The 23633-nt window shown below is 38.8% G+C and overlaps 2 protein-coding genes across 10 annotated transcripts in view; one reads left to right on the plus strand and one right to left on the minus strand.

Annotated features, from left to right (window-relative positions):
* FAM114A2 (family with sequence similarity 114 member A2) overlaps positions 1 to 3401 on the minus strand; it is a 55200-nt gene extending 51799 nt beyond the window's left edge. Inside the window, exons 1-2 of one of the 6 annotated variants that reach the window (XM_054487869.2) lie at positions 3313 to 3401; positions 2750 to 2891 (exon numbers count right to left, since the gene is read on the minus strand). The gene's annotated coding sequence lies outside the window, so the exon portion shown is untranslated. Of the gene's footprint in view, positions 1 to 1183; positions 2892 to 3282 lie in introns of all 6 variants that reach the window. The other 5 variants (XM_063665294.1, XM_063665295.1, XM_054487870.2 and 2 more) reach the window with 5 other exon arrangements.
* An 11-nt stretch (positions 3402 to 3412) lies between these two features.
* MFAP3 (microfibril associated protein 3) lies at positions 3413 to 21924 on the plus strand. 4 transcript variants are annotated; one of them, XM_054487873.2, is made up of 3 exons: positions 3413 to 3467; positions 14031 to 14491; positions 17415 to 21924. In XM_054487873.2, the coding sequence occupies exons 2-3, from the start codon at positions 14197 to 14199 to the stop codon at positions 18206 to 18208; spliced, it is 1089 nt and encodes a 362-aa protein (XP_054343848.1). In that variant the 5' UTR covers positions 3413 to 3467; positions 14031 to 14196; the 3' UTR covers positions 18209 to 21924. The 4 variants fall into 4 exon arrangements, with proteins under 4 accessions (XP_054343848.1, XP_063521366.1, XP_054343849.1 ...); XM_063665296.1 differs by lacking the exon at positions 3413 to 3467 and adding an exon at positions 3517 to 3758; XM_054487874.2 differs by lacking the exon at positions 3413 to 3467 and adding an exon at positions 5654 to 6904.
* The last annotated feature ends 1709 nt before the right edge of the window (positions 21925 to 23633 follow it).

Genomic DNA, 23633 nt, shown 5'->3' on the forward strand with positions numbered 1-23633 from the left:
TGAGTAGTATTCCATAGTATAGATGTATCACAATTTACCCATTTATCCATCGAAGGATATCTGTATTGTTTCCAGTTTGGGACTATTATAAATAAAACAGCTATGAAAGTTCATGTATAGGTTTTTTGGGGAACATAAGCTTTCATTTCTCTGGGGTAAATGACCAAGAGTGCAATTGCTGGGTCATATGGTTAAGTTCACGTTTAGTTTTATGAGAAACTGCCATATTCTTTTCCAGACTAGCTACACCATTTTACATTTCCACCAGCAATGTATGAGTGATCAAGTTTTTCTGCATTCTTGTCAGCATTTGACATTGTCGCTATTTTTTATTTGAGCCATTCTGACAGTTGTGTGGTGATATCTCATTGTGGATTTAAGTTGCATTTCTCTAAGACCGAATAAGGTTGAACATCTTTTCATGTGCCTATATGCCACCTGTATATCCTTGTCAGTGAAATATCTTTGTATCTTTTGCCCATTTTCTAATGAGATTTTTTTTTACTGTTGAGTTTTGAGCGCTCTTCATATATTCTGTATACTATCTGGTTTGCAAACATTTTTTTCCAGTCTGTAGCTTATCTTTTAATTGTTTTCATTGGGCCTTTCAGAGCAAGTCTTTAATTTTATTGAGGTATAATTTATCAATTTTTCCTTTTATTTATTGTCCTTAAAAATCTTATTAGTTATTAATCATTCCTACCTCAATTTTTCCAGGACATCATGAAATTTAAGCCATCAGATAGGATTTATCTCAGATCAAGTTTTGAATACCAATGTTACTCAATTCAATTCCTTCCAGATGTAGAGCTCTTTGGCAATTAAAGCCAAGATACTATTGGTGTCTCTACAAAGAACACACACTAGTTTCCAGGATAATCAAGGATTATCAGAGTAGAAATCAATACATCTCACACATATGTACACACACGCTGTAGGTATGTACTGATATGTACCAAGTGCAGAATTAGACCCAACCCATGCTATCAAAATGTTTCTAATGTATTCGAAAAGAAAGGCATATTAAAACTAAGGCAGACTGGATGCAGCACTATAACAGGTGCTACATTCAGTCCAACACACAAAATGCTAAAACATCCCTGCCAGACCATCCAACACACAAAATGCTGAAAAAAAACACAACTCCATTAGAAACAGACAACGTAATTCATGAACAAAGTACCTGAAATAAGCCTAGAGCAGTGGTCACAAACTGGGAATTTGAGTGCCAAATCCAGCCTACAGATGTTTTTATTTGGCCTGCACAGAATTTAAACTTTGCAAAAACTAGTTGCCAACATTTAAAAATCAGACTTCATATAAAAATATAGGCTTCCAACTTCTCACTTGTAAAATTGAAATATCTAGCAACACTGGGCCCACATTCAACTCTTTAATAACCAGCTTGTGCCAAATAGCTGCTGGGCCCTTTTAGCTGGGGCAGTTGCTCTCCAGCTTCCTACAATCCCCCACACAAATCCACTTCACTCAAATTATGCTACCTGATTAACCTCTGTAGGCATCTGAGTTGGCAACACCTGCCTTAAAAGAAGCTTATGATTTTGACAGATGATGATGCCAATGACAGGATTCAAGGATATGGAAACAACATGAAGGTACAGCCAAAGGCCTGAGGTCTGACAGTATGGAATATGGATAGTTACAGTAGGGAGTAGTTACCATGGCAGAGAGAAGAACAATGGGAAGGCATGAAGCTAGAAAGGTATATTAAGACAACACTATGGAGTTCAGAATATATGGGTATATAATTTAAACACATTATACATTTCCAAAACACGTAGAGAAAAAATCCAGATACAACTACTCACTGACATACAAACCAACTTAGAAGTAGCCATTCACTCACTCTCAAACATTTTTTGAGTACCTACTACGTACCAAGTAGTACCACAACACCTGTGGAGATAGAGAACTAATGTAAGCCATTCACTCCATGGGCCTATCTAATAGGAAAGACGAGACAGTTTTCGCACAAAGTTTAATTAATGTTTTGTGTATATGAATAAATGTTTCCTGTCTTTTCCTTATGCTCTCTCCAGGTTGCAACACATCATTATCATCATCATAAATATATACAGTATACTATATGTAGAATATATAATACACATATTACATAAATTCATATAATTCCATGAAAGACTGAAAGGACATACTCCAAAATATATTTTTAAAGACAGGGTCTCGCTATGCTGGCCAGATTGGTCTTGAACCCTAGGCCTGGCCTCAAGCAATCTTCCCCTGCCTCAGCCTCCCAAAGTACTAAAATTACACGCGTGAGCCACCATGCCCTTCCAAAACAGTCCCTTTACTAAAATATTAAACACTGTTTATCTCTATTCTTTCATTTGTGCCAGATATTTGAGCTAAGCCAGAAGATAATTTTTTATGGTGATGGTTGTTTATATTATCATTACTATCGTTATTAGAATGACTGTACCATCTCTTTCCTCAACTCATTCATAATCTAGGAGAAAGGTTAAAAAAAAGAATAAACACCAAGTACGTGGAACTGCATTATTTAGTGTTTTTGTAAGTCTTCCAGGCATTGTGTAGTAAGCGTGTAGAAATAATTGTAGTTTCTCCTCCAGTTATTTTCCCAACTGGAGGAGAAAGATTCCAATAACTGGAAATAAATACGGCTGAGCCATATTTTTAAGAAATAAAAACCCATACGCTTACACACACACATGCATATTACGTATCTATACACTCCCCCCGTCCCATTTACCAAAATGAAGAGCAGTACAGCTTAGTAGCTAAGAGCACGGGCTCTGGAGTTGACTTTCTTCCTGTCCTGCAGCGATTGTGGGGAAGTCAGGTCACCTGTCTGCCTCTCCGTTTCCTCATCTGTCAAGTGGGGTTCTGGGTCCCTATAAAGATTCAATGACGCGACATGTGAGGGGCTTGGAACAGTGACCGGCATGTAACCGCCCACAGGTTAACAGCTGCTATCAGTTGGTGTGGTGATGGTTTGTATCCTATCGTTATTAATACGGCTGTCTCTAGATGAGCAAACATGTGCTCTCACTTCTTCCCACATCCAAGAATGGGTCCCAAACGAGAGATCCGATGTAAACGTCCGCTCCCAACTAAGTTCTCAGGCGCTGACAACGACAAGAATTCCTCACACAAACGTAGCGCTTCAATCACTAAAGCGCTTTCACAGCCCTCGACCCTGCCGCGAGATGTCCGCCGCCCACCGTCAGGTCACCGCCTCCCTAACGACTCCGGCTGCCCGGGCCCTGCCCCTGAACCTCGCACCCCTCCTGCCTCGTCCAGGAAGCTCCGCACCTATCCGACCGCCACCCTCGGCACAGCCACAACAGCCGACTCGGCGTTCCTACTGCCCCGGAAGTGCTCCTTCAGCGCAGAAGCGGGCCGGTGTGTCCGAGAAAACTTCCGGGTTAAGCCGCCGCTGAGGCCGGAAGGAGCTAAACGGCTGTCGGGTAGGTGAAGGCATGGTTGGGGTCGCTGCGAGGGGGCTACTAGGAGCGTCGAGGCGTGAGTCGTAGCCTGTGGCTTGGGGTCGGGAGTGCAGGAGGCGAAAATGTTTGCCATCCTTTTGAAAGTCTGGCCTGGGTGCGGGAGTTCGGTCATCGAACACTTACCGAGAGCCAAATACTTGCCAGGCACTGCCCTGGGCTCCAGGGACACATCAGTCAACGAACGGAAGGGCCCTGCTCTCAAGCAGTGCAAGAAGCAGATTATAAACAAGTCAACAAACAGGATTATCTAAGGTGGTAGTAAGTGCTGTAAACAGATTTAGACTGGATAATGTGATGGAACGAAGTGAGAGAGGAATAAGCCGTATGAAAATCTGGAATAGAGCATTCCAGGCAGAGAGAATAGCGCGTGCAAAGGCCATATAGTGGGAACAAACTTAGCAAAGTCAAGGAAAAGACAAAGGCCACTGGCTAGAGCAAAAGGAGCAAGGTGAGAATTGAGAGAGATGAGGCCAGGGACTTGAGCCCAAACCTTGTAAGGCTTATGAGCAAGGATAAAGAGTTTGATTTTTATTTGGAACCCGGTGGAAAACCATCGAAGGTTTCTAAGCAGATGAATGACATGATCTGATTTATGACTTTAAGATTACTCCTGGGCCCTCATCAGAAAGATGCAGCTCTTCTGTTGCCCTTGAGCAGTGAAAATGCATGAAATCCAGACTGACAGAGCTAGGAAGATATTAAAATCAATCTTATTGTACAGATAAGAAAAATTGAATACCAGAGAGGTGAAGGGACTTAGCTTTTAAGAACTCATGTTTTCCAACTCCATTTAATGCCCTCGGAATTATCATCTTAATTCCCAGATAAAAGTAATTGTCACTTCTAAAACTCTTCAGATATTTTCGTTTGCTTTCGACGGTGGTTCTCTAAATTTAGATTCATCAATATCACCTGGAAGCTTGTTAAAATTCCAAAAAACAACAACAAAAAAAAACCTGCTTAAATATAAAATGGATCATTTCCTCTGATTTTCTGTTGTAATGGAAAATGCATAGAATTTTGGGGCTAAAGTATGGAATCTTGGGAAGCCACTTGTTTTTTAAATGCTGCTGATAATTATAGCAGCAGTTCTCAAACTTTTTGATCTTAGAATTTCTTTATACTTTTAAAATTTATTGAGAACTTCAAAGGGTTTTTGTTTATAATAGCTATCTATATTTACTATTTTAGAAAACAACTTTCAAAAGTTATTCATTTTAAAATAAACTCATTATATGTTAACATAAATAGCATTTCCATAAAGGATATTTTCCAAAACGAAAAATTATTGAGAATGGCATTGTTTTACATTGTTACAAATCTCTTTAATGTCTGGCTGAATAAAAGACAGCTAGATTTTCGTAACTTGTACCTTCATTCTCTTACAATATAAATCATCATGTAACCTCTAGAAAATTGCGCCATATTGTGTGAGAATGTGAGTGAAAAAGGGATATGTCCTAATATTATGTAACTTGTTTTGAAACAGTGTCAGGGACACCCAGGCGTTCCTGCACCACACTTTTGAGAATTACACTGAATTACAGTGATTATCATGCCAGTAAAAGAAATACGAGGTTGATTTGTAAATCAGTAAACCTATATGCGCATTAAAAATGCAGATGCCCAGGCATCCCCTAGAGATCGCAATTCAGTAAGTCTGTGGGGTCAAGAAATCTGCATCTTTAACAAGCACCGCAGATTAATTTGATATAAATGGTCTAAAAATTACAGAGTGAGAAAACCAGTCAAATGATTCTCTAGAGTGCTCTGCCTACTAAAACTCAAGATAGGTGTCTTTTCTTATCTTCACCTCTCTCCATCAATAGTTTCCAGAGCCTGAAGCTCTGGAAAGTTAATAAGTTTATAGCAGACACCTTTCACACTACCAAGTCGATGAGTGTCTGAACTCAAAATTTTGAGCACTTGCCACAGGCAGTGGCCCTGTGCTAAGGACAGAAGGTTTTTAGACTCTGTCATTCATAAGCTTACAGTCTTGAACGGATAACTGACTGCTAAGAGGAAAACTGATAAGTCTTACAATAGCGTACTCTTAATGTGCTAGGGGACTGACAGAGCAAAAAAAAAAAAAAAAAAAAAAAAAACATCTGACGAGAGGGTGGGCATGAGAGGGCTTCCTGAATAAGATGAAATTAGAGTTGAATATTATAGAGAGGGTACAGTTTCCCCCAGAAAGATATTGATGGGAAGGGGCAGAAAGATTTTTAAGCAAAAGGAACAACTAGTAAGGTGAAAAGTTATTTAGAGAGAATAGAGTAAAACAAGCGTAGTTTAGGCTTTCATCCATGGCAGGAAAGCTGGGTAGATTATAGGATTTAAGCAAAGAAACGAATGATAATGATAATCAGCCTCTAGGTGAGGAAACTAAGACCACTGGAGCACATCATAGCTAATTTGTGATAGAGGTAAAACTAAAGACCAGACTTAATGTTTAAATCCATTCATTCCTCCCGCAAGCAATTATCGTACATAGAGGCACCTCTGGGCTTCTCATGACTTTCTGTTCTGCTACCTGAATCTATTCTTGGAGAATTACAATGCCAGATTGGGATTTTAAGCTTATCTCATGGGCAGTGAGAAATCACCAGTAGATTGTAAAATTACCCTGAATTGCTCAGATTTGTGTTTAGGACCAATTCTGAGTGTCACAGTGTTTGGGTAGATCATAGAGGTAAAAATGGAGTTAAGGAGATCCATTCTGAAATTAAAGGGATAATGTGGTATACCCAGGTGAGATAAAAGGATATGACGTAGGAAAGGGACAATAGGACTTACCTGAAAAACATGTAGGAGGTGGAATAATAACAATAGCATATATTTATAATTTACCCACATTAGTTCATCTTATCCTCAAAACTACCTTATGAGGCAGTTACTGTTAATATTATTTTATTTAATAAATGTGAAAACTAAGGCCTTGCAAGCCTATGGCTTCACCCAGGGGTAGGATCAGGCACCTTAACTCTAGAGCCCATTCTCCTAACCACTGAGCCGTGATTGTCTTACAATTTTGATACTGCAAAACTAGAAGAATTGTCTGGCTATTATCTAAGCTGTTCATAAGCTGAACAAGTAGATCTGAGGGTAAGAGGAGTTCTGTTTTAACTAGACTGAGTTTCAAATAGAGATGTTTCAGACTATAGAGGGGGAAAAAATGGCCTGGGAAGATCATAAATCTAAGCCTGTTTCATTGATGTTTTTGTCATTTGCATCCAGTAGCTATTCAGCAAATACCTATGGCAAAAAGGATATAAGTTATGGGTATAACTGAAATAATCTTGGGTTTAAAGCAAAGCTGTGATAAATATGGGTGTTTCGCCGGGTGCCAGAAGATATGTTGAAGTTGGAGCTCAGACTAACCAAATGCTAGTTATGAGGTATGTGATAGCTCCAAGATAGGAATATAAAGGCTATTTTAATTAGAAACTTTTAAGTAAATGGCCCTCAAGATAGTGATTTCTGTTTGAATATCACTAACCTTTTTTAGTTACAGATCCCTGTAATAATGCTTGAGTCTAGGCAGAACAACTTTGTGTTTATTCTTTGCAAAGGATAGGGTAGTGCTAACAATCTGCTCTTCATTTGCTTTTTCTCCCCTTTGCCAATTCAGAATGCTGCTTTGTCAATTTGTGTGCCTGCTGTAGGAACTGGTCTGTTTTCCAAGTGTGACAGTGCAGGCAGAGAAGAGTGGATGAGCTGTAAATGCAGCCTAGAACACATTTGATTATAGAGAATGAAGCACTAATATCCCAATATAATTGGAGTTTAAAAAAAAAAATACCACCTGGGCATCAATGTGTTTCCCTGCTGTACATTTTCCCAGAACTATTTCTGCAAACATCAGTTTTCTCGGCCAACTTAATATTGAGTCACCAGAACGGAAATCAGCCATATTACTTCCTTATTTGTGTTGAAAACTGGAACAGAATGGAAATATTTCTTCCCTCAAAAGTTGGCAGGGACAGCAACAAGACAATCTGTTAGGGGTGACAGCTATAGACTCTTTGTTTTTTTAAAATAATATAGTCAATATTCAACATGGTTTTCTGGGGTAAAATCATCTACATTTCTGATTCTTTATGATCCTAGCAAAGCTTACATTCTGTATACCTAAAAGATGAAAAAGGAGTTGGATTAAACTTGAGTCTTACACTTATCTATTACATTTTTATTTATTAATGCTGAAGAAAGGTAATATAGGCTGGGCGCAGTGGCTCATGCCTGTAATCCCAGCACTTTGGGAGGCCGAGGCGGGCAGATCACCTGAGGTCAGGAGTTCAAGACCAGCTTGTCCAACATGGAGAAACTCCATCTCTACTAAAAATACAAAAAATTAGCCAGGCGTGGTGGTGCATGCCTGTAATCCCAGCTACTTGTGAGGCTGAGGCAGGAGAATCGCTTGAACCCGGGGGGTGGAGGTTGCAGTGAGCCAAGATCTCACCATTGCACTCCAGCCTGGGCAACAAGAGCGAAACTCCATCACACACACACACACACACAAAAAAAAAAAAAAAAAAGGAAAGGTAATAAAAAATTTTACCGAGTAACTTCATCCACAAACATAGTATAGCCCTTTTTAACTGATAACAAGAAGGTGACACTTTGGTTTTCCTTTTTGAAATCTGTTCTTGGGTTTCAAATGTCCGCTGCTACATTAAAAACAGCAGGCATTATATATATATATATATTTTTTCCAAATACAAATGCATGTACTCTTGTGTCTCCCATGGCATCTAATATACCTGCCTTAATGACCTCAGCCCACTTAACTGATTTGGTGAACAATTCTACATCTGAGGATCTATATGTGAGGAAAAATTAAAGGATTGGAAATGAAATTAAAATAACTATAGTATAAAGGATCATATGTTCAAAGCATGCAGGCCTAATATTAGAAGAAGTCCCAAACATGTAAGTGAATTGCATTCCTAAAACTTACACATTTGTCTTTTCTCTGTTGCATTCACAGCATAATTACATTTCAGTCACATTGTCTTAGATATAGTTAGCTGTTTCTGGGCTGTCTTTCAAGCTGGTTTGTAAATTCTTGAGGGTCTAGGACAGTGTCCTAATTCTCCTTAGCAACTCTTGCACCACCTGCTGTACTTCATCTTCCACGGTGGATCCTTGACCTAGCTGAGCTGTAGTTTTAAAGTCATTAGTCTAGAATGAGCAGAATGGTCGTAGTCAATGCAGTTTGTATTGCAAGTAGCAGAAAACCATTCAAGCTGACTTAGCAAAAAGGAGACAGTGTGAGGAAATAATAGTACCCTGATGCCAAGGATGATCTGTTCTTCCCTCACTATTTTTTTCTGCTTTGTCACCTTCTTGGACACGTATCTTTGCCAGTGTTTTCTCTCACAGCTGCTGGACAGCCTGTTACCTGCAAATGGGTTATATCTGTTGTCTCTCAAATCAGAAGTCCTCTGTGTTCAGGATGTACATGGTATGAGTGAAGTGCCCAGTATTAACTGGATGTGTAAGGCTATTGTGCAGCCTCTTTCTCTTGTGGCTCAAAATCAGTGTGCCAGGTTACTTCTGCCATGTTTGGCCTAAGAGCAGTTTAAGGGAGTTTATAGTGTTTTCCTAAATCCTGTCTGGTAGGTTTCTGTAAACTTCTGGTAGAGGCAAATGGCTGTGTCTGTACAACACAAGAACCACAAATCTTGGCCACGTGGGCAGTATGCTTGCCACACTCCACTGTGTAAGGAAGAGAATAGAGATCTATGATGAAGATTGCCTGGCAGCCACAGACACAGTTCAGTCACTTTTTGTGAACTTAATCTTTTTTCTCCCACCTAACCATTTCCCCATTTATTACGTTGTTTGCACATTCATCTTCACTTTTGTGGTTTTAATTTTGAGTAAAATTAAATAAAGTTGTTTCTTTTTTAAATAAAAAATAAAAAAAGAGTCACAGGAGTGCCAGGAAGCAGAATTCTATCAGGCACCAAAGCAGCATGTATGAGTCTCTCTTTCTCTTTCTCCTGCTTCTCTTCCTGTCTTCCCACTCTCTCACTTCCCCATCCCTCTTGTCCTTTCTTACAGCTTCTTGTATGTGGCCGAAACCTGACTGCCTGAGCCCCCACATGCCTCCTTTTCCTCAAATGACCCTGACCCACAAGGGTCTCAATTCCAAGTTCCAAGAACAAAGATTATATTAGCTTACTTTGCCAATAGGTTGTCTTCCTCCTAGGCCCAAGAAGATAGGGATAGGGCTCAAAGAGGGGAGCCGTTGGGTAAGTAGATCACAACAAAGCTTCTCTACCACAAACTGAGGACACATACAATGTCATATCATGGTTGGGATCCAAGCTCAGTTTACAATGCCTATATGCTCCATAATATTGCAAAATATTTGCAATGAGAAAAAGAAAAGTGCGAAATTTTAAATTAAGATTAAAATTGCATAATGGTGTCCCCTTCTCCCCAACCCCCAAGATTTTTAAATGGTTGCATGGTATTCTGAGTGTTTTATAATGATGTAACTATCAAATGTAAATTTTAGTACAATATGTGAAAGAACCATGAACAATAATAATAGAGCTTATTCAGTGATTACCATTGCCAGACTCTGTGTTTTATGTATACTACTTCATTCAGACTTTGCAATAATCCCGTGAGAATAGATTCTGTTATTTTGCCCATTTTAAAGATGAGGGGCTGAGGCAGGGAGATTAAGTCATTTATAAAAGTTGCAAGGCTGGTTAGGGTCAGAGATCGTATTTGAATCCTATACTCTGAACCTCTCTGCTACCCTGCTTTTATTAGAGACCTTCAATTTTGCTGATCTAGAGTAATCTAAATCTAGAATGGAATGTGAGTGATTATATCTCTCGTTGGAAATATTCAAATAGCCTGAAGCACCATTCTGCAGGTCAGTTGTAGAGGAAATTGAGGAACTGTATTAGTGGCCCTTAGATGCAGTACGTGAATCCAATGCCTCAGAAACACCCAATTAAAAGTCATAAATTCCAAGGCGCAAACACAGAGTTTCTTACTCACTCGTTCTGGGTTGGGACCTGGGAATCCATGTTTTTAAAAAGCTTTCTGACAATTGTGATATTCAACCTGGTTTGGAAACTGGACTTGGTGATCTTTTATTCCTACCATTATCCTCTAGGACAAGATGGTAAATGAAGATATCAGGTTGGGAGTCAGAAGAATTCCTTTAATTAGGTACTTTTAAGGTCTTCCAAGATTGCTGGCATTGACTGTTTTTGTTTCAGAGAATTTATAATAGGTAACTGTATGTCAGTTTGAACAATTATAATCCCTGTTGCATAACATTATTCAATTTATAAAGATCTGTCACATACTGAATCAAATTTAAACTAATCTCCATCAATATTTATTGAGCATGTGCTAGTTATGACGTACAGCAATAAAAAATGTAGCCCTTGTTCTTAAGGGGTAGGTGAGATGGGATAGACTGGCTAGTAGTACAGAGCAGCATATACCAGCGCCAGATGAGTATGGTAGGTGGGGAGGGTTCTGGGGTGAAGAAGCAGCCATCCTTTATACAGCTATACTCTGAATTTATGTAGGAGGAATAGCTAAGGCCTTGATAGGAGGTTCAGGAAGTTTGCGGGAAGGCAGAATTCCATGTGGGAGTTATGCTTTGCCAAGCCTTGTGTTGGTGAGGACTCTGATTGCCCTGCAGCCCTCGTCTGTGACAGCTGTTCATTCTGCTGAAGTTCCTGAATGTCTGAACAGGAAGACCGAGTCCATTTCCTTTCTTTCCAATTTCTTCTACACTAGCTACTTTGATCCTGGGGGGATGTGAACATACCCCCAGGTGATCTGCCCACATTTGAGCCTCTCAGTTGTTTGACCTCTTCATCATGGACGAGTATCCCCCTCACTCGCTTCAGCCACTGCAGCTTCCGGAGTCCATCTCCAGTTTCACCATTAGCCCAGTTAGTTCCCCTCCAGAATCAGGAATCAGACGCAGCATTTTTGGCCACTGCTTGTCTTTACCACAATTTTTTAGCTGTTTTTTGTGAACAACTCCTGACCAGTGACCCCTCTCCTTTTTCCCTGTCCCCTGGCCCTCTACCTTGAGTGCTTTCCTCCCAATTTTTATTCCTCTTTATTCTTCAGGTCCTGCACCTGAAGAATAGGTGCTGCACACCTCTTTTTCTCAGAGGCTTTCCATGATGAGATTAACTCCCCATGTTGGGTCCTCCTGTAGCATCTGTATTTTCCCTTGGGTAACATTGAGTTTATTTTGTATATATGTAGTTAGTGTCCATCATCTGCCAGACTGAGCTTTGTGGAGGCCGAGATGGTGTCTATGGGGCAGTAGATAGGCACATAGTAGGTGCTCAATAGGTACTGTTCAGTATATGAACATGTATCCCTCCGATCTCAAACTCAGTGGTGGGGAAGAGTAGAAAGGAAGGAGATGGCAGGATAAGAAATGAGGTGGCATTAAAATAAACTGGAGTTGTGGGGGGCTTTTTGTTTTGGTTTTGGTTTTATTACAGAGAGAGCAAGCCTCCAGCTCAAAGCCTTCAGCAGGCAGTAGTATCTCTGGAAGCTAATAACACTTCTTTCTTTTCATTATGTTTATGTGTATGGTTACTTTTGTCCACAGAACTGATGTAGAGTTTCCTTTTTAAATAAATGTGAAAGTAAAAATAAAATGAGTTGATTTAAAAGAAAAGCAGAAATGACGATAATTTGGTTCATGGATATAGTAAAAACAAAAAAAAATGACAGGAGAAGGAATGAATGAAGTTTGGAAAGTGCTGCCATGGATGAAGCTATAGGAACTCCTAATCAAAGTTCTGGAGAAAGCCTGGAGCATTTTTTCAGCACACTCATAGCCTATCACCGTTGAGAACTGCTAATCTAGAATAAAGTACAAAATTATGTCCTCCGATTGCTGTATATCTTGTAGTGAAAAAGAACTTGGAAACTTACATGTCAAGCCCCTAGCACAGTGCTTGGCTTATGGCAGTCATTCAAGAAATGTTATTTCCATTGTTTCTACCCATCACCCCCTCTTAAAAAAGAGACCGTATTCCAAACTAGATTCTCCTACTAACTTGTAGCATGTCGTAAGAAGCAAATCACTGTGCACTGAATCAATTAGATTATATTACTTCCAAAATCCCCTCTCTGCCTAAGTCTTTGTTTCCTTTAGTGTCCTTTTTGTGCAGTTTTAGGAGGAAATGGAAATAAACACGTTTAGTGTGTCATGTATAGCCAAAGTCTGAAGGTTTTTTATTTTACTCTGTATACCCCATCCTTAAATTTTAAAGATTTAGAAAAGTATTTGTCACCATTCAACCATCCTTTCAAGGGCTAATGAAAATTAAATGACATTTGCACCATATTGTAATTTAGACTTTGAGATATTTAATGGCAAAATACAGTGATTCATTGCTTTTTATGTTCTGTGATCAAGCAGCCTTCATATAAATATAAAGGAGAGTAAATGTCATTTCCAAAACTAATTATCTTGGGGCTTTATAAGACATAAAGCTAGGCATTTCATCCCATATTTTATAGAAATAAAAGTTGAATTTTTTCTTTGAGAGTTGGTGGCTTAAAGGGGGAGTCAAATTAGCAGGAAGGTGATCATAAATACATAGACTTTTAGACTAGGATGTTATTTTGCCTTTTATTCATGATATTTTGCTCTTCTTTTAAATGTGTCTAACAATCTGTCCCTGTAGTTTTATATTTGCATTTCTACTAACTAGACACTTAAGATGTCAGTTCCTCCCTTAGCTAGTTTACAGAGTTTGAGCTAGAAATTTGGTATCCTTACAAACTATTAAATACACTACTTTGTCTCTTGGTATTGGAGAAACTATTAAAAGAAAATTCTGTTGCCTAATTTCTTGCCCATGAAGGAGGTTCCATAGCTTTAGAAGTCAATAACTCTATTTATGTGTATGCAGTAAGTGCAGTTTTCTTTCCAGTGTTAAAACAACCCACCTCAGGTGTCCCTGCATTATTTATATGTAACATATCTTTATACTTGAATTACTCAAATTTTGAGCTCCATGGTTATGATTATGATATGCCAGTTGATTTACATTATTGATATAACAACAGATGGTAATGGTGCAGGTTGAAATAAAAGATCATTAAGATAAATATTTTAGCCTTCATTGGCTCCCTGTTGCATAAAATTTGTCAGAATGAAATAGAATCATGGCATTTCAGAACTGGAAGAGTCCTTAGAGATTATCTCATCCAGTCCCTTATTTGACAGATGAGGAAACAGAAACCCAGAGAGAATGCTGCTTGCCAAGGTCGTACAGCTAGTTAGTAGCAAAGCTAGGACCAAAATCTAGGTCTGCTGTTTCCCAATTCATTGCTTTTTCTGCTGTCTCTGTGTGAGATTTTTAGGTACTGTTCCCTCTAATTACTCCCCAATGTCAGCACCAATTATTCTAATTCACATCTATTCATTTCTGGAACATACACACTTTCACCCCATTATGAATCTCAGTTGGTTAAACTTTGTATCTGGCTTTCTTTTAGGTTCTCTACTCACATCTTTTAATCTTGAAGACTAGAAAATATAACTGGATCTACCACTTGTTTGGAAAATTTCTCTACCAAGCAATAAATTACCCGCTGTGCTCTTGCTGTAGTGTAGAAGTTTTTGAGTTCTCCAAATCAAAACAAGATTTTCTTCCATTTTCCCATGAAGCTACATTGTTGCTTATTCACTTTAGTGGCAAGTATTATTGTGCCAGCTGCTTTTGTTTTGGAAGATGTGGACTTCAACCAAATGGTTTCACTGGAAGCAAATCGTAGTTCTTACAATGCATCCTTTCCCTCGAGCTTTGAACTCTCAGCAAGTTCCCACTCAGATGATGATGTCATCATAGCCAAAGAGGGAACTAGCGTTTCAATTGAGTGTCTTCTCACAGCCAGTCACTATGAAGATGTCCATTGGCACAATTCAAAAGGACAGCAACTGGATGGCAGAGGCAGAGGTAACTGGTCAGGGTATAATTAATCAAGGTTACTCATTTCCTGTTCTGTCTTCTTATTTTTTAACACATTAAACAAGAAGTCTCAAAGATAAGGTGCCAAGGTGAATAGTTTAAAACATTTAAAAGGTCTGGAGTGTTGTACCTATCAGAAAAAGCAAAGTAATTATAATTGTTTAAACAGAAGAAGAAAAAAAGAATCATTGTAAATTTAAAAGATGTCCACATGATGACAATGAGCTATTTTCTCTCCTGATCAGTTGGTTTTCTTCTTCATTGAAGGTAGAGTAAATCAGGGCTGCTGCATACAGCTGTACAGGTGGTATACAACACAACTCTAGGAGCACCCTTCACCTAGACTACTATGTCAGTAGTACAGTGTGGCAGCCTTGTGTGAATACATCCAGAAGGGTTTTGGCTAGACTTAAGAAAATTTGTTATAAATAAAAAAGTTTTGCTCTGAAATTAGTTACTATAAACTTTAGAGGAAATCCAGGACATTTTTGAAAATGAGTATCAGTCTGTGCATAAAACTTTGACGTCAGGTCTCAGAGAATTAGAAGGGCACTATGGAACTTGTAAGCCCTTCCAGCTCATTTTTTTTTTTTTTGTATTCTATACCTTAATTTACTGGAAAAGAGAATTGTTTTTTTTTTTTGCATTTTTTGTTTCTGTCTTAAAAATCACATAAACATAGTGATAATGTGTTCAAGGTCTACTTTTTGACAGATTTTTATTTAATTTTCCTGTTCATGGATCTGTGAATATATCTTAATCCAGACTACTCCTAACCAGTGTTCTGTTATAAAGATCTTTTTGATGAGTACTTGAGTTATAATGGACCTCAAAAAGAAATCACCATGAAAAGCCAAAGGGATGAAGATTAAATTCTAAGATTCCCACAAGCTACACTTTCAGAAATTTTTTTGTTAGGAAGATAGTGTAGCCTTTTGAAATATAAAAGGATATTGGTTATTCATGTTAGGCTGGAAAATACAAAAGGAGACAGGTGATACTTCCTTCAGACATATGCACTAAATATTTTAATCTATAGACTGACTAGTCGCCAAGGGATTGAAGAGTTTGAGTTGTTAGAGTATTTTTAATCAGCGTGTTTAAAATACATAACTATTGAATTAGAGTGATACCTGGAATGTGTACTTTGAACATGATTTGGGGTTCCATATTTGGACCCACTGAACCAGACTCCTATCTTCTCTGGGCTCTACGATATCCTGACCAAACACCTCTGAGATCTGAATTATTCATTCAGTGTCATCACTGTAGACTGACTGCATAAACAAAGCCTTAGGTTAAAACAAGACCAGCCAAGTGGAATGGCAGTTTTATTTTTCTATTTTGCCTTTACTTTGAAAACCACTAACATCTATCATTGATGCTTTCAGCAGCAGCTCTGGAAAATTGTATTAAATTTTATGAATCTCAAGTGAGAGGAGTTTAAAGAGCATGTCAGTCTAGTATAAGGTTCATAAATCTTGAGCTATTATCAGCAAGCGAGCTAGAGAGTTTAGATTGTGGTTGTAGTGCAATGGTTGATGAATGGATTCTTCGTAGTTCATCATATCTTGGATTCAAATGGTGTCGTTTTCATAGCTCTAAGTTCATAGAACAGAAGCTCATGGAAAATGGCTATATTCATAACTACATGTTTTCCTCTTTTTGTATTAGTGAAGTGATGGCTTTTAAATATATTAATACCTGTAGGATTGAGATAAGTTTGGATGATGATGAAAATGGACAAAATCCAGAGTGCTTACTAATTTATGTGCCACTAAAATAATCCAGAACCATAGAATCTTGGGGATGAAAGAGATTTTGAAGATTGGGCAGTCAAGTAATGCTTAACAAGCAGTCCGCTAACCTTCCCTGGGACACCACCTCTAGTCATTGGAATGCATCCGCACACTGCAGGTTAGCCCAGCCTTCCCATCTTTGAATGGCTTTCATAGTTAAAGCACAGAGTGCTTTGGGAATGTATCACAAAAGTAGGAATTATGCAGCCAGAGCCAAGTTATTGAAGGATGTTGAATCAAGATGGGTAGTTAATATGCTTTGCTTTTCTTACACTTGTATGCTTCTATATACATGTTCCCTGAATGAAAATACCTTCACGTGTGGAAGAGAGGCAGTATGTTTTAGGTTGAAAATAGAAGGAAGCATAGGCATCTTAAGGGCAACTTTATTCTTTTTGCCAAGCTTTTCATTTACCGTGACTTGTGAGATGTATTTTTTGGCCTGTGCTTCAGTTACTCTTGCCAGAAAATCAAGATATCACCATCAGCAAAAGTTTCTTAACAAAAAAAAAAAAAAAAAATTGATATGTGCAAGGCATACCAGATTAGGCAGTTAATTCAACAAATGCATTAAATTGCTAGGATTTTTTAAAATAATTTCTTCTTGTTATATAAGTTCACTATGGAAAGTGAGCACACACAGAAGAAAATAAAAATTACTCATAAAAATTTAAAATACCGTTATTTTAAACCATTGTTTTATATTTCTGAGACATACCCTCATAGTATATGAAAATGTATTGGTTGCGATGTGATGTAGACAGACACATATGTATAAACTATAAGCTTTTTTTATGATTATTCATTTAGCATTTTGTAGACATACCTGTTTCACAGAAAGGCTTTTGAAGTCTAGCAGTGAAAAGGAAGCTATGTTAATTATTAGTGTCATGAAGGAAGATCTTGATTTCCTTTTAAGATCCAAGCTAATTAAATTCTGACTCTGGACATCACAGTCTGCCCTTTTTTTACATGATATAAACAAACGGTAGAATCTAACAAATCAGTTGAGTTAAAGTACTTTGAGGAGGAGGTGGAATATTGATAAGGCAGCGGGCATATTTAGTAATCTTTTTGCTATAATTTTTTTTTCATTTCTGTTCGATTATCAGGTGGAAAGTGGTTGGTTTCTGATAACTTCCTAAACATCACCAATGTAGCTTTTGATGACCGTGGGCTCTATACCTGTTTCGTCACCTCTCCAATTCGTGCCTCCTACTCTGTCACCCTACGTGTTATCTTCACCTCGGGAGACATGAGTGTCTATTACATGATTGTTTGCCTGATTGCCTTTACAATCACACTCATCTTGAATGTCACACGGCTGTGCATGATGAGCAGCCATCTTCGCAAGACTGAGAAGGCCATCAATGAGTTCTTTAGAACTGAAGGGGCTGAGAAACTTCAGAAGGCCTTCGAGATTGCAAAACGTATCCCCATCATTACCTCAGCCAAAACTCTAGAGCTCGCCAAAGTCACACAATTTAAGACCATGGAGTTTGCTCGTTATATTGAAGAACTGGCAAGAAGTGTCCCTCTTCCACCTCTTATTCTAAACTGTCGAGCCTTTGTTGAGGAGATGTTTGAGGCTGTGCGAGTGGATGACCCTGATGACCTGGGTGAAAGAATTAAAGAGAGACCTGCCTTGAATGCTCAAGGTGGCATCTATGTCATTAACCCAGAGATGGGACGGAGTAATTCACCAGGAGGAGATTCAGATGATGGCTCTCTGAATGAACAAGGCCAGGAAATAGCGGTTCAGGTTTCTGTCCACCTTCAGTCAGAAACCAAAAGTATTGATACAGAGTCTCAAGGCAGCAGTCATTTCAGTCCACCTGATGATACAGGATCTGCAGAATCTAACTGTAACTACAAAGATGGGGCATATGAAAACTCTCAGCTGTAACCTACAGTGCTGTAACCCAATACCTACAAAATCAGCTCGCTCTCAGAAGAGGAACCTGTTTCTTAGAAGAAGTAACATTTTTGCCAAAAGATGACTGGGGTTTTCCCTTTGTTAATATTAAGCACATCAGAACGTGAATTGCCAAAGTCTTCATTAGAAGGCAGCATTTTTCCTATCTGATACTTTTCAGTCATTTTCCTTAGAGCTTTATTAAATTATGCATGCTAAGATTTAAAGGAGCCCCAGATAAATATGATCGGAAAAGCACTGAACTAAGAGTCCCATGGTTTCTCCTCTGGTCACAGTTCTTCCATTGGTTGGATCTGATACTTATCTTGGGACTTCAGTTTTTCCATCAATAAGATGAGGGATTAGGTGAGATCTGAAATTGTTTCTAGCTCTATAGCTTCTTAACCCATCACCTTTAAATTACCAGAATCTTCACTCATCTCTAAGTAAACCTTTCCCGGGACTTTTACTCGCTTCTTTTGGAAAGGATTAAGCTGAGATCTAAATTTCCACACCAATGTCATAATGCACAGAGGTTTTTGAAAAACATCTGAGTGTTTTTCAGATGTTTTGCCATGTGGAGCATATAGTGATATGTGCAAGATTCAATCTTTTCAATGTAGCACATGTCTGTATGGTTATACAGATGTCAGGGAGCTAACTGCTCATTTGTAAACTACTTTCCATGAGTAAATTGGTCCTTGGTGGGGGTGTATCATCTTTTTAACTTACTGAGACATCATTTTAGTTCATTGAGGTTGGCAGGGATTTCCCAACTGATCTTCCAAAGTGAGCAGTTTATTTCTAAGGTATAACGTCTTTGATGCTTTTAGAATAAGAACAGTGTCAAATCATCTGTCTTCTGGAAAATCATGGATTTTCATATTTCTGTTAATAGAATTTCTCAGGCTTTCCCTTTTTAAAAGTATTGGACTCTACAAATAGGTTCTATATTTGGGATCTCATCCTAGGAGAAAACCCAGAACTGGATTCCTCTTAAGACCTCTGTCAACCCTCCTGCCCTTTGTGGTCTTAAGTATGGTGCTATAGGTTGCATGCGTCTTTATCTTGTTTGGTTAATATTTTGTTGTTGAGGTTTTTATTTTTGTTTACTTTAGATACATAATTCTGAGCTATGGCTGCTTTTGTAGCCTTTCCGAGAAGCACTAACCTGAAATAAGATTAGATAATTGTGAGGGTGTGTTACCGTATTAAAATACACACACAACTGATCTAGACATCAAGAGGAAGAAAAATGATGGATGATGCCACCTGCTTCAACTGTATATAATAAACACTTATGATGACATTTCTTGCCTGGCTGAGATCTGATATAATGGAATTGTAAATACTCTTCAGAACAATTTCTTTAGCTACAGGAAGCGTGGTGCCATATAATTTTAAGAACTTGGCAGTGGACCTCCATTTGGGGCTTCACGTTTCTTCATTTGACTTCTGATTATTGAAGCATTACTTCAGCTAGAGGCTCCTGAGGGAAATATTCAGAGGAGGTTTTATCAGGATTTTAATTTAAGGTTTCAAACAGGGGAAGACAGGAAATTCAAAGCGTGACCAGATAAAACTCGTGCCTCCCTTTGTCCAGGCTTATCAGAAGTAATACATCTGCTCTGAATAGCATGAATGAATCAATGTGCAGTTTTATCAGATGGCATCATGGATAAAGATGATAATGCTGCCTTTTCTGTCTCTCAGGCTGTTTCCATGGAAACCTCTAGAGCCAAATAAAAGCTAACCAATCATTTAGCCAAAGCTTGCCTTGGCTCATAGACTGGTATTTCTTTAAGGAAAATTGTTTTTATATATTTGGCTATAAGAGCAAAGGCTCTTGAACATATCCTAGATTATGGAACACTTTTTCCCTTCCCTTTTCTCTGGAAAAATTAAACTTTTTTTCTGTCCACCAAGACTGGAGTGCAGTGGCAAGATCATAGCTCACTGCAGCCTCCAACTCCTGGGGTCAAGCGATCCTCCTGCTTCAGCCTCCCAAGCAGCTAGGACTACAGATGTGCACCACCTTTCCTGGCTAATTTTTTTTATTTTTTGTAGAGATGGGGGTCTCACTTTGTTGCCCAGGCTGACCTTGTACTTGTGGCTTCAAATGATCCTCCTGCCTCACCTCCCAAAGTGTTGAGATTACAGGCATGAGCCACTGTGCCTGGCCAAAAAAAAAATTTTAAATCCCTTGTCTGGGGGTCAGTCCTCTAAACATCCCTCAGATTTCAGATAGTACTTTCAACCCTGTCCTAACACAGCAGGTTTGCAGTAATTGCTTAGAAAATAGCTTGTCAAATTAGAGAATGATTTTACCCCACATGTTCTCATGGGAGACATTATTATTTAGAACCCTAAGGTAGACGTGTTTAAAATCAAAATCCTAAGAAACAGAACTTTGGAAAAATGGAGGAAGTGTTTTTAAAATCTGTAAGTTTGCACAATACTGTATAGTAACTAAATGCACACTACTCCATTGTATCCTAGTTATTTTAGAAACATAGAGGTGGCCTAATTTGGTGGCCAAAGTAACTGGTTTACTTTGAGTGTACCAGCTTATGGTGCCATTGATGAGGAATTAAAGTAGGTCAAAATTTAATTGTAAAGCTAGTTTTCAAGAGGAAGAAAACCACACTTACTAATGTTTTCTATATCTAATCAAATACTCTCCATATATAATTAAGCCTCATGTTATCTTTTTTTAAAATCAACCTTTTGAACTTCAACTACAGTCTAAAAGTCTTGATGGTAACTATAGTGTAATTATCTTTTTGTCTCACTGGATTTTATAGTTAGTGGAAAATGCCTTTACAAAATGTATTTAAAATGGCTCTGTCATCTCATTTGTAAATTTTGTCATGTATTGTGATATAGTGAACCTTATTGTCCTTATGAAATGGTAGCTTTGTGAAATACATTCACCAAAAATCAACATTTGAACATCTTTATGATTCCTTACCAGCTGAAGCCAGATAGACAGGTATCAATTGAGCTGATGCCCCACTTGAGTTTATAGACTGCTTGATAACTGCCTGTCCTCCCACTTGTGTATGTATATGTTATGATGGTTTAAGCCTTGAGTCAGGGCCAGTACGCATTTATATTTTCTACCAATTACCCTGATAGAAATATGTGAGAAATTGCTGACCTGGAACGGTTGTGAGAAGACTCCTGGTTTCTTTTTTGCCTCACTTAACAAATATTTTAAGGTCAAAGCAGTATCTGTGCACGGCTTTCCTTTTGCTCCTCCAGACACGTGAGGCTGTTGGTATAGTCCTCTTCACCCTCTGCATGTAGCTTCACCCTAGATCAGACTTTTGTCTCTTGGGTCCCAGATGGCACAGGAGCACTGCATGCTTGTTTTCTAGAGCCCAGCCAGTCATGGGTGCTAGCCTAGTCTCCACACACCAGCAAGTAGAACCCAAGTGTATTGTATAAATATTTCCTGAGTACCAGTAAGAGAATGCATTGTTTTCTCATCTAGGCCAGGAATGTTGAAAATGCTCAGCCTTACATAGAAATTCCTAGATTTTCACTAACGCATTTCACAAAAGTAAGTAAGTATTTCATATGATTCAGAGGATGTTTAAATTGTCAGCATTTTAATACTTGCATTATAATTTTGTCTCTTTTTTAAAAAAAGTCATACTTGAATATAATTTATTAAACGTTTAATGGAGTATATAGTCTTGAAATTTTCTATAGCATATGTTTCATTTGTATGTTTGATGAAATTTGTATGTTATTGATGGAACTTGATGTTAATGATTTTAAATGGGTAATTTTTTGGGGAGAGGGTAGTCTCACTCTGTCGCCCAGGCCAGAGTATGATGGCATGATCATGGCTCACTGCAGTCTCAACCTGGGTTCAGCAATTCTGCCTCAGCCTCCTGAGTAGCTAGGATTATAGGTGCACGCTAACGTGCATGGCTAATTTTATGTGTGTATGTGTGTAGAGATGGGTCTCGTTATGTTGCCCAAACTGGTTTCTATCTCCTGATCTCAAGTAATCCTCCTGCCTGGACCTCCCAAAATGCTGGGATTACAATCATGAGCCACAGCCCCCAGCATAGGAGTAAATTTGAATTCAACTTGGATTCCAGTGTGACTGGAATCCACTTTAACTTTACAAATATTTACACCTAAGCACTGTGTATGTTTTCAGTGCTATGAGCTACAGTGAGATGGGTATCCTGCCCACAACAGGCCTGCAGATACCAGACTATCCTCCCTGGGTCCAAATACAGCAATTTACTCTTCTGAAGTAAAGCATTTTTGGCAAAGGCAAGAGCTTGAGAAAAAAAGATTAGAAGTTCTGGTACATTTTTAAAGAGCTTGTGATTATAGTGTGTAGTTTATGGTGAGATTTGGCGGGCAGGAGGGTTAGCTCTGGTAGAAGCAAAAGTCTGCAGTCCCATCAGGGTGAAGAGTGGTGATGGTTAACAGGCATGGAAAAGCACAAGGTGTTAGGAGAATGCAAAGGCAACAGATGGGAGGTGTGACTCATTACTTAAATGCCACAGACTCCTTAGAATGAAAATCTAGCCTTTATATCCCTATGGCAAAAGATTGCTGGACTTTAAATCCTGATTTCACCCCTAGCTTTGTAAACATTAACAAGGGCTTCAGCCTTTCTCGGCTTCAGTAAAATGGAATTGATAATGACTACCTCACAGAATTAACACAAGGATTAAATATAGCAACCGATAAGCAAACACTGTGTTAGCTCTGATCTACCACACTGTAAAGGGCTAGTCATGCAGCCAGCATCAGCTTTGTTAGTAGCCTTGTCCAACTGATGACTATATTTGCATTTGTGGTCAACTAAAAATTCCTCCACACCTCTGAGAATTGCATTTGGCTGCATGGCATAGAAACCTGATTGTGGTGGCTTATCATAATAGCTAAGAGGTTTATTTTTCTCAAATCCAGAGATAGGCAGTCCAAGGCTGGTGCAGGGACTTAAGAACTGGCATCAGGGACTCGGCTCTTTCTAGACCCCTTTCTATCCTTAGCATGTGGCTTTCATCCTCAAGGTCACAAGATGTCTTAGTTTGGGTTCCCCCAGAAGGAGTTCCTGAGAAAAGGGTTCACATGCAAGTAGTTTATTTGGGAAGTGATCCCAGGAAGTTAGGGAAATGGGGAAGTGAGACAGGCAAAGTAAGAAAGCCCACACAGGATGTGTTAGTGAGTGGGTTACTGCTGTGGGCAACCAGTGTTCAGTCCCGCTGGGGACCTCAGGGAGCTCTCTGCCCCAGGTGTATGTAGCTCATGCCTCAGTTGTCCCACCTCAAGGCCAAAGAGCTGGGATATTTATCCACCAACTACCATCTGTCATTAGTTAAAGGCTGCTCCCAGGGTCACTAACCCCCACTTTCAGCCTGCATTCTACAGGCTCAGCATG

The sequence above is a fragment of the Pongo pygmaeus genome, chromosome 4 (assembly GCF_028885625.2).
Source record: "Pongo pygmaeus isolate AG05252 chromosome 4, NHGRI_mPonPyg2-v2.0_pri, whole genome shotgun sequence".
Lineage (NCBI taxonomy): Eukaryota > Metazoa > Chordata > Mammalia > Primates > Hominidae > Pongo > Pongo pygmaeus.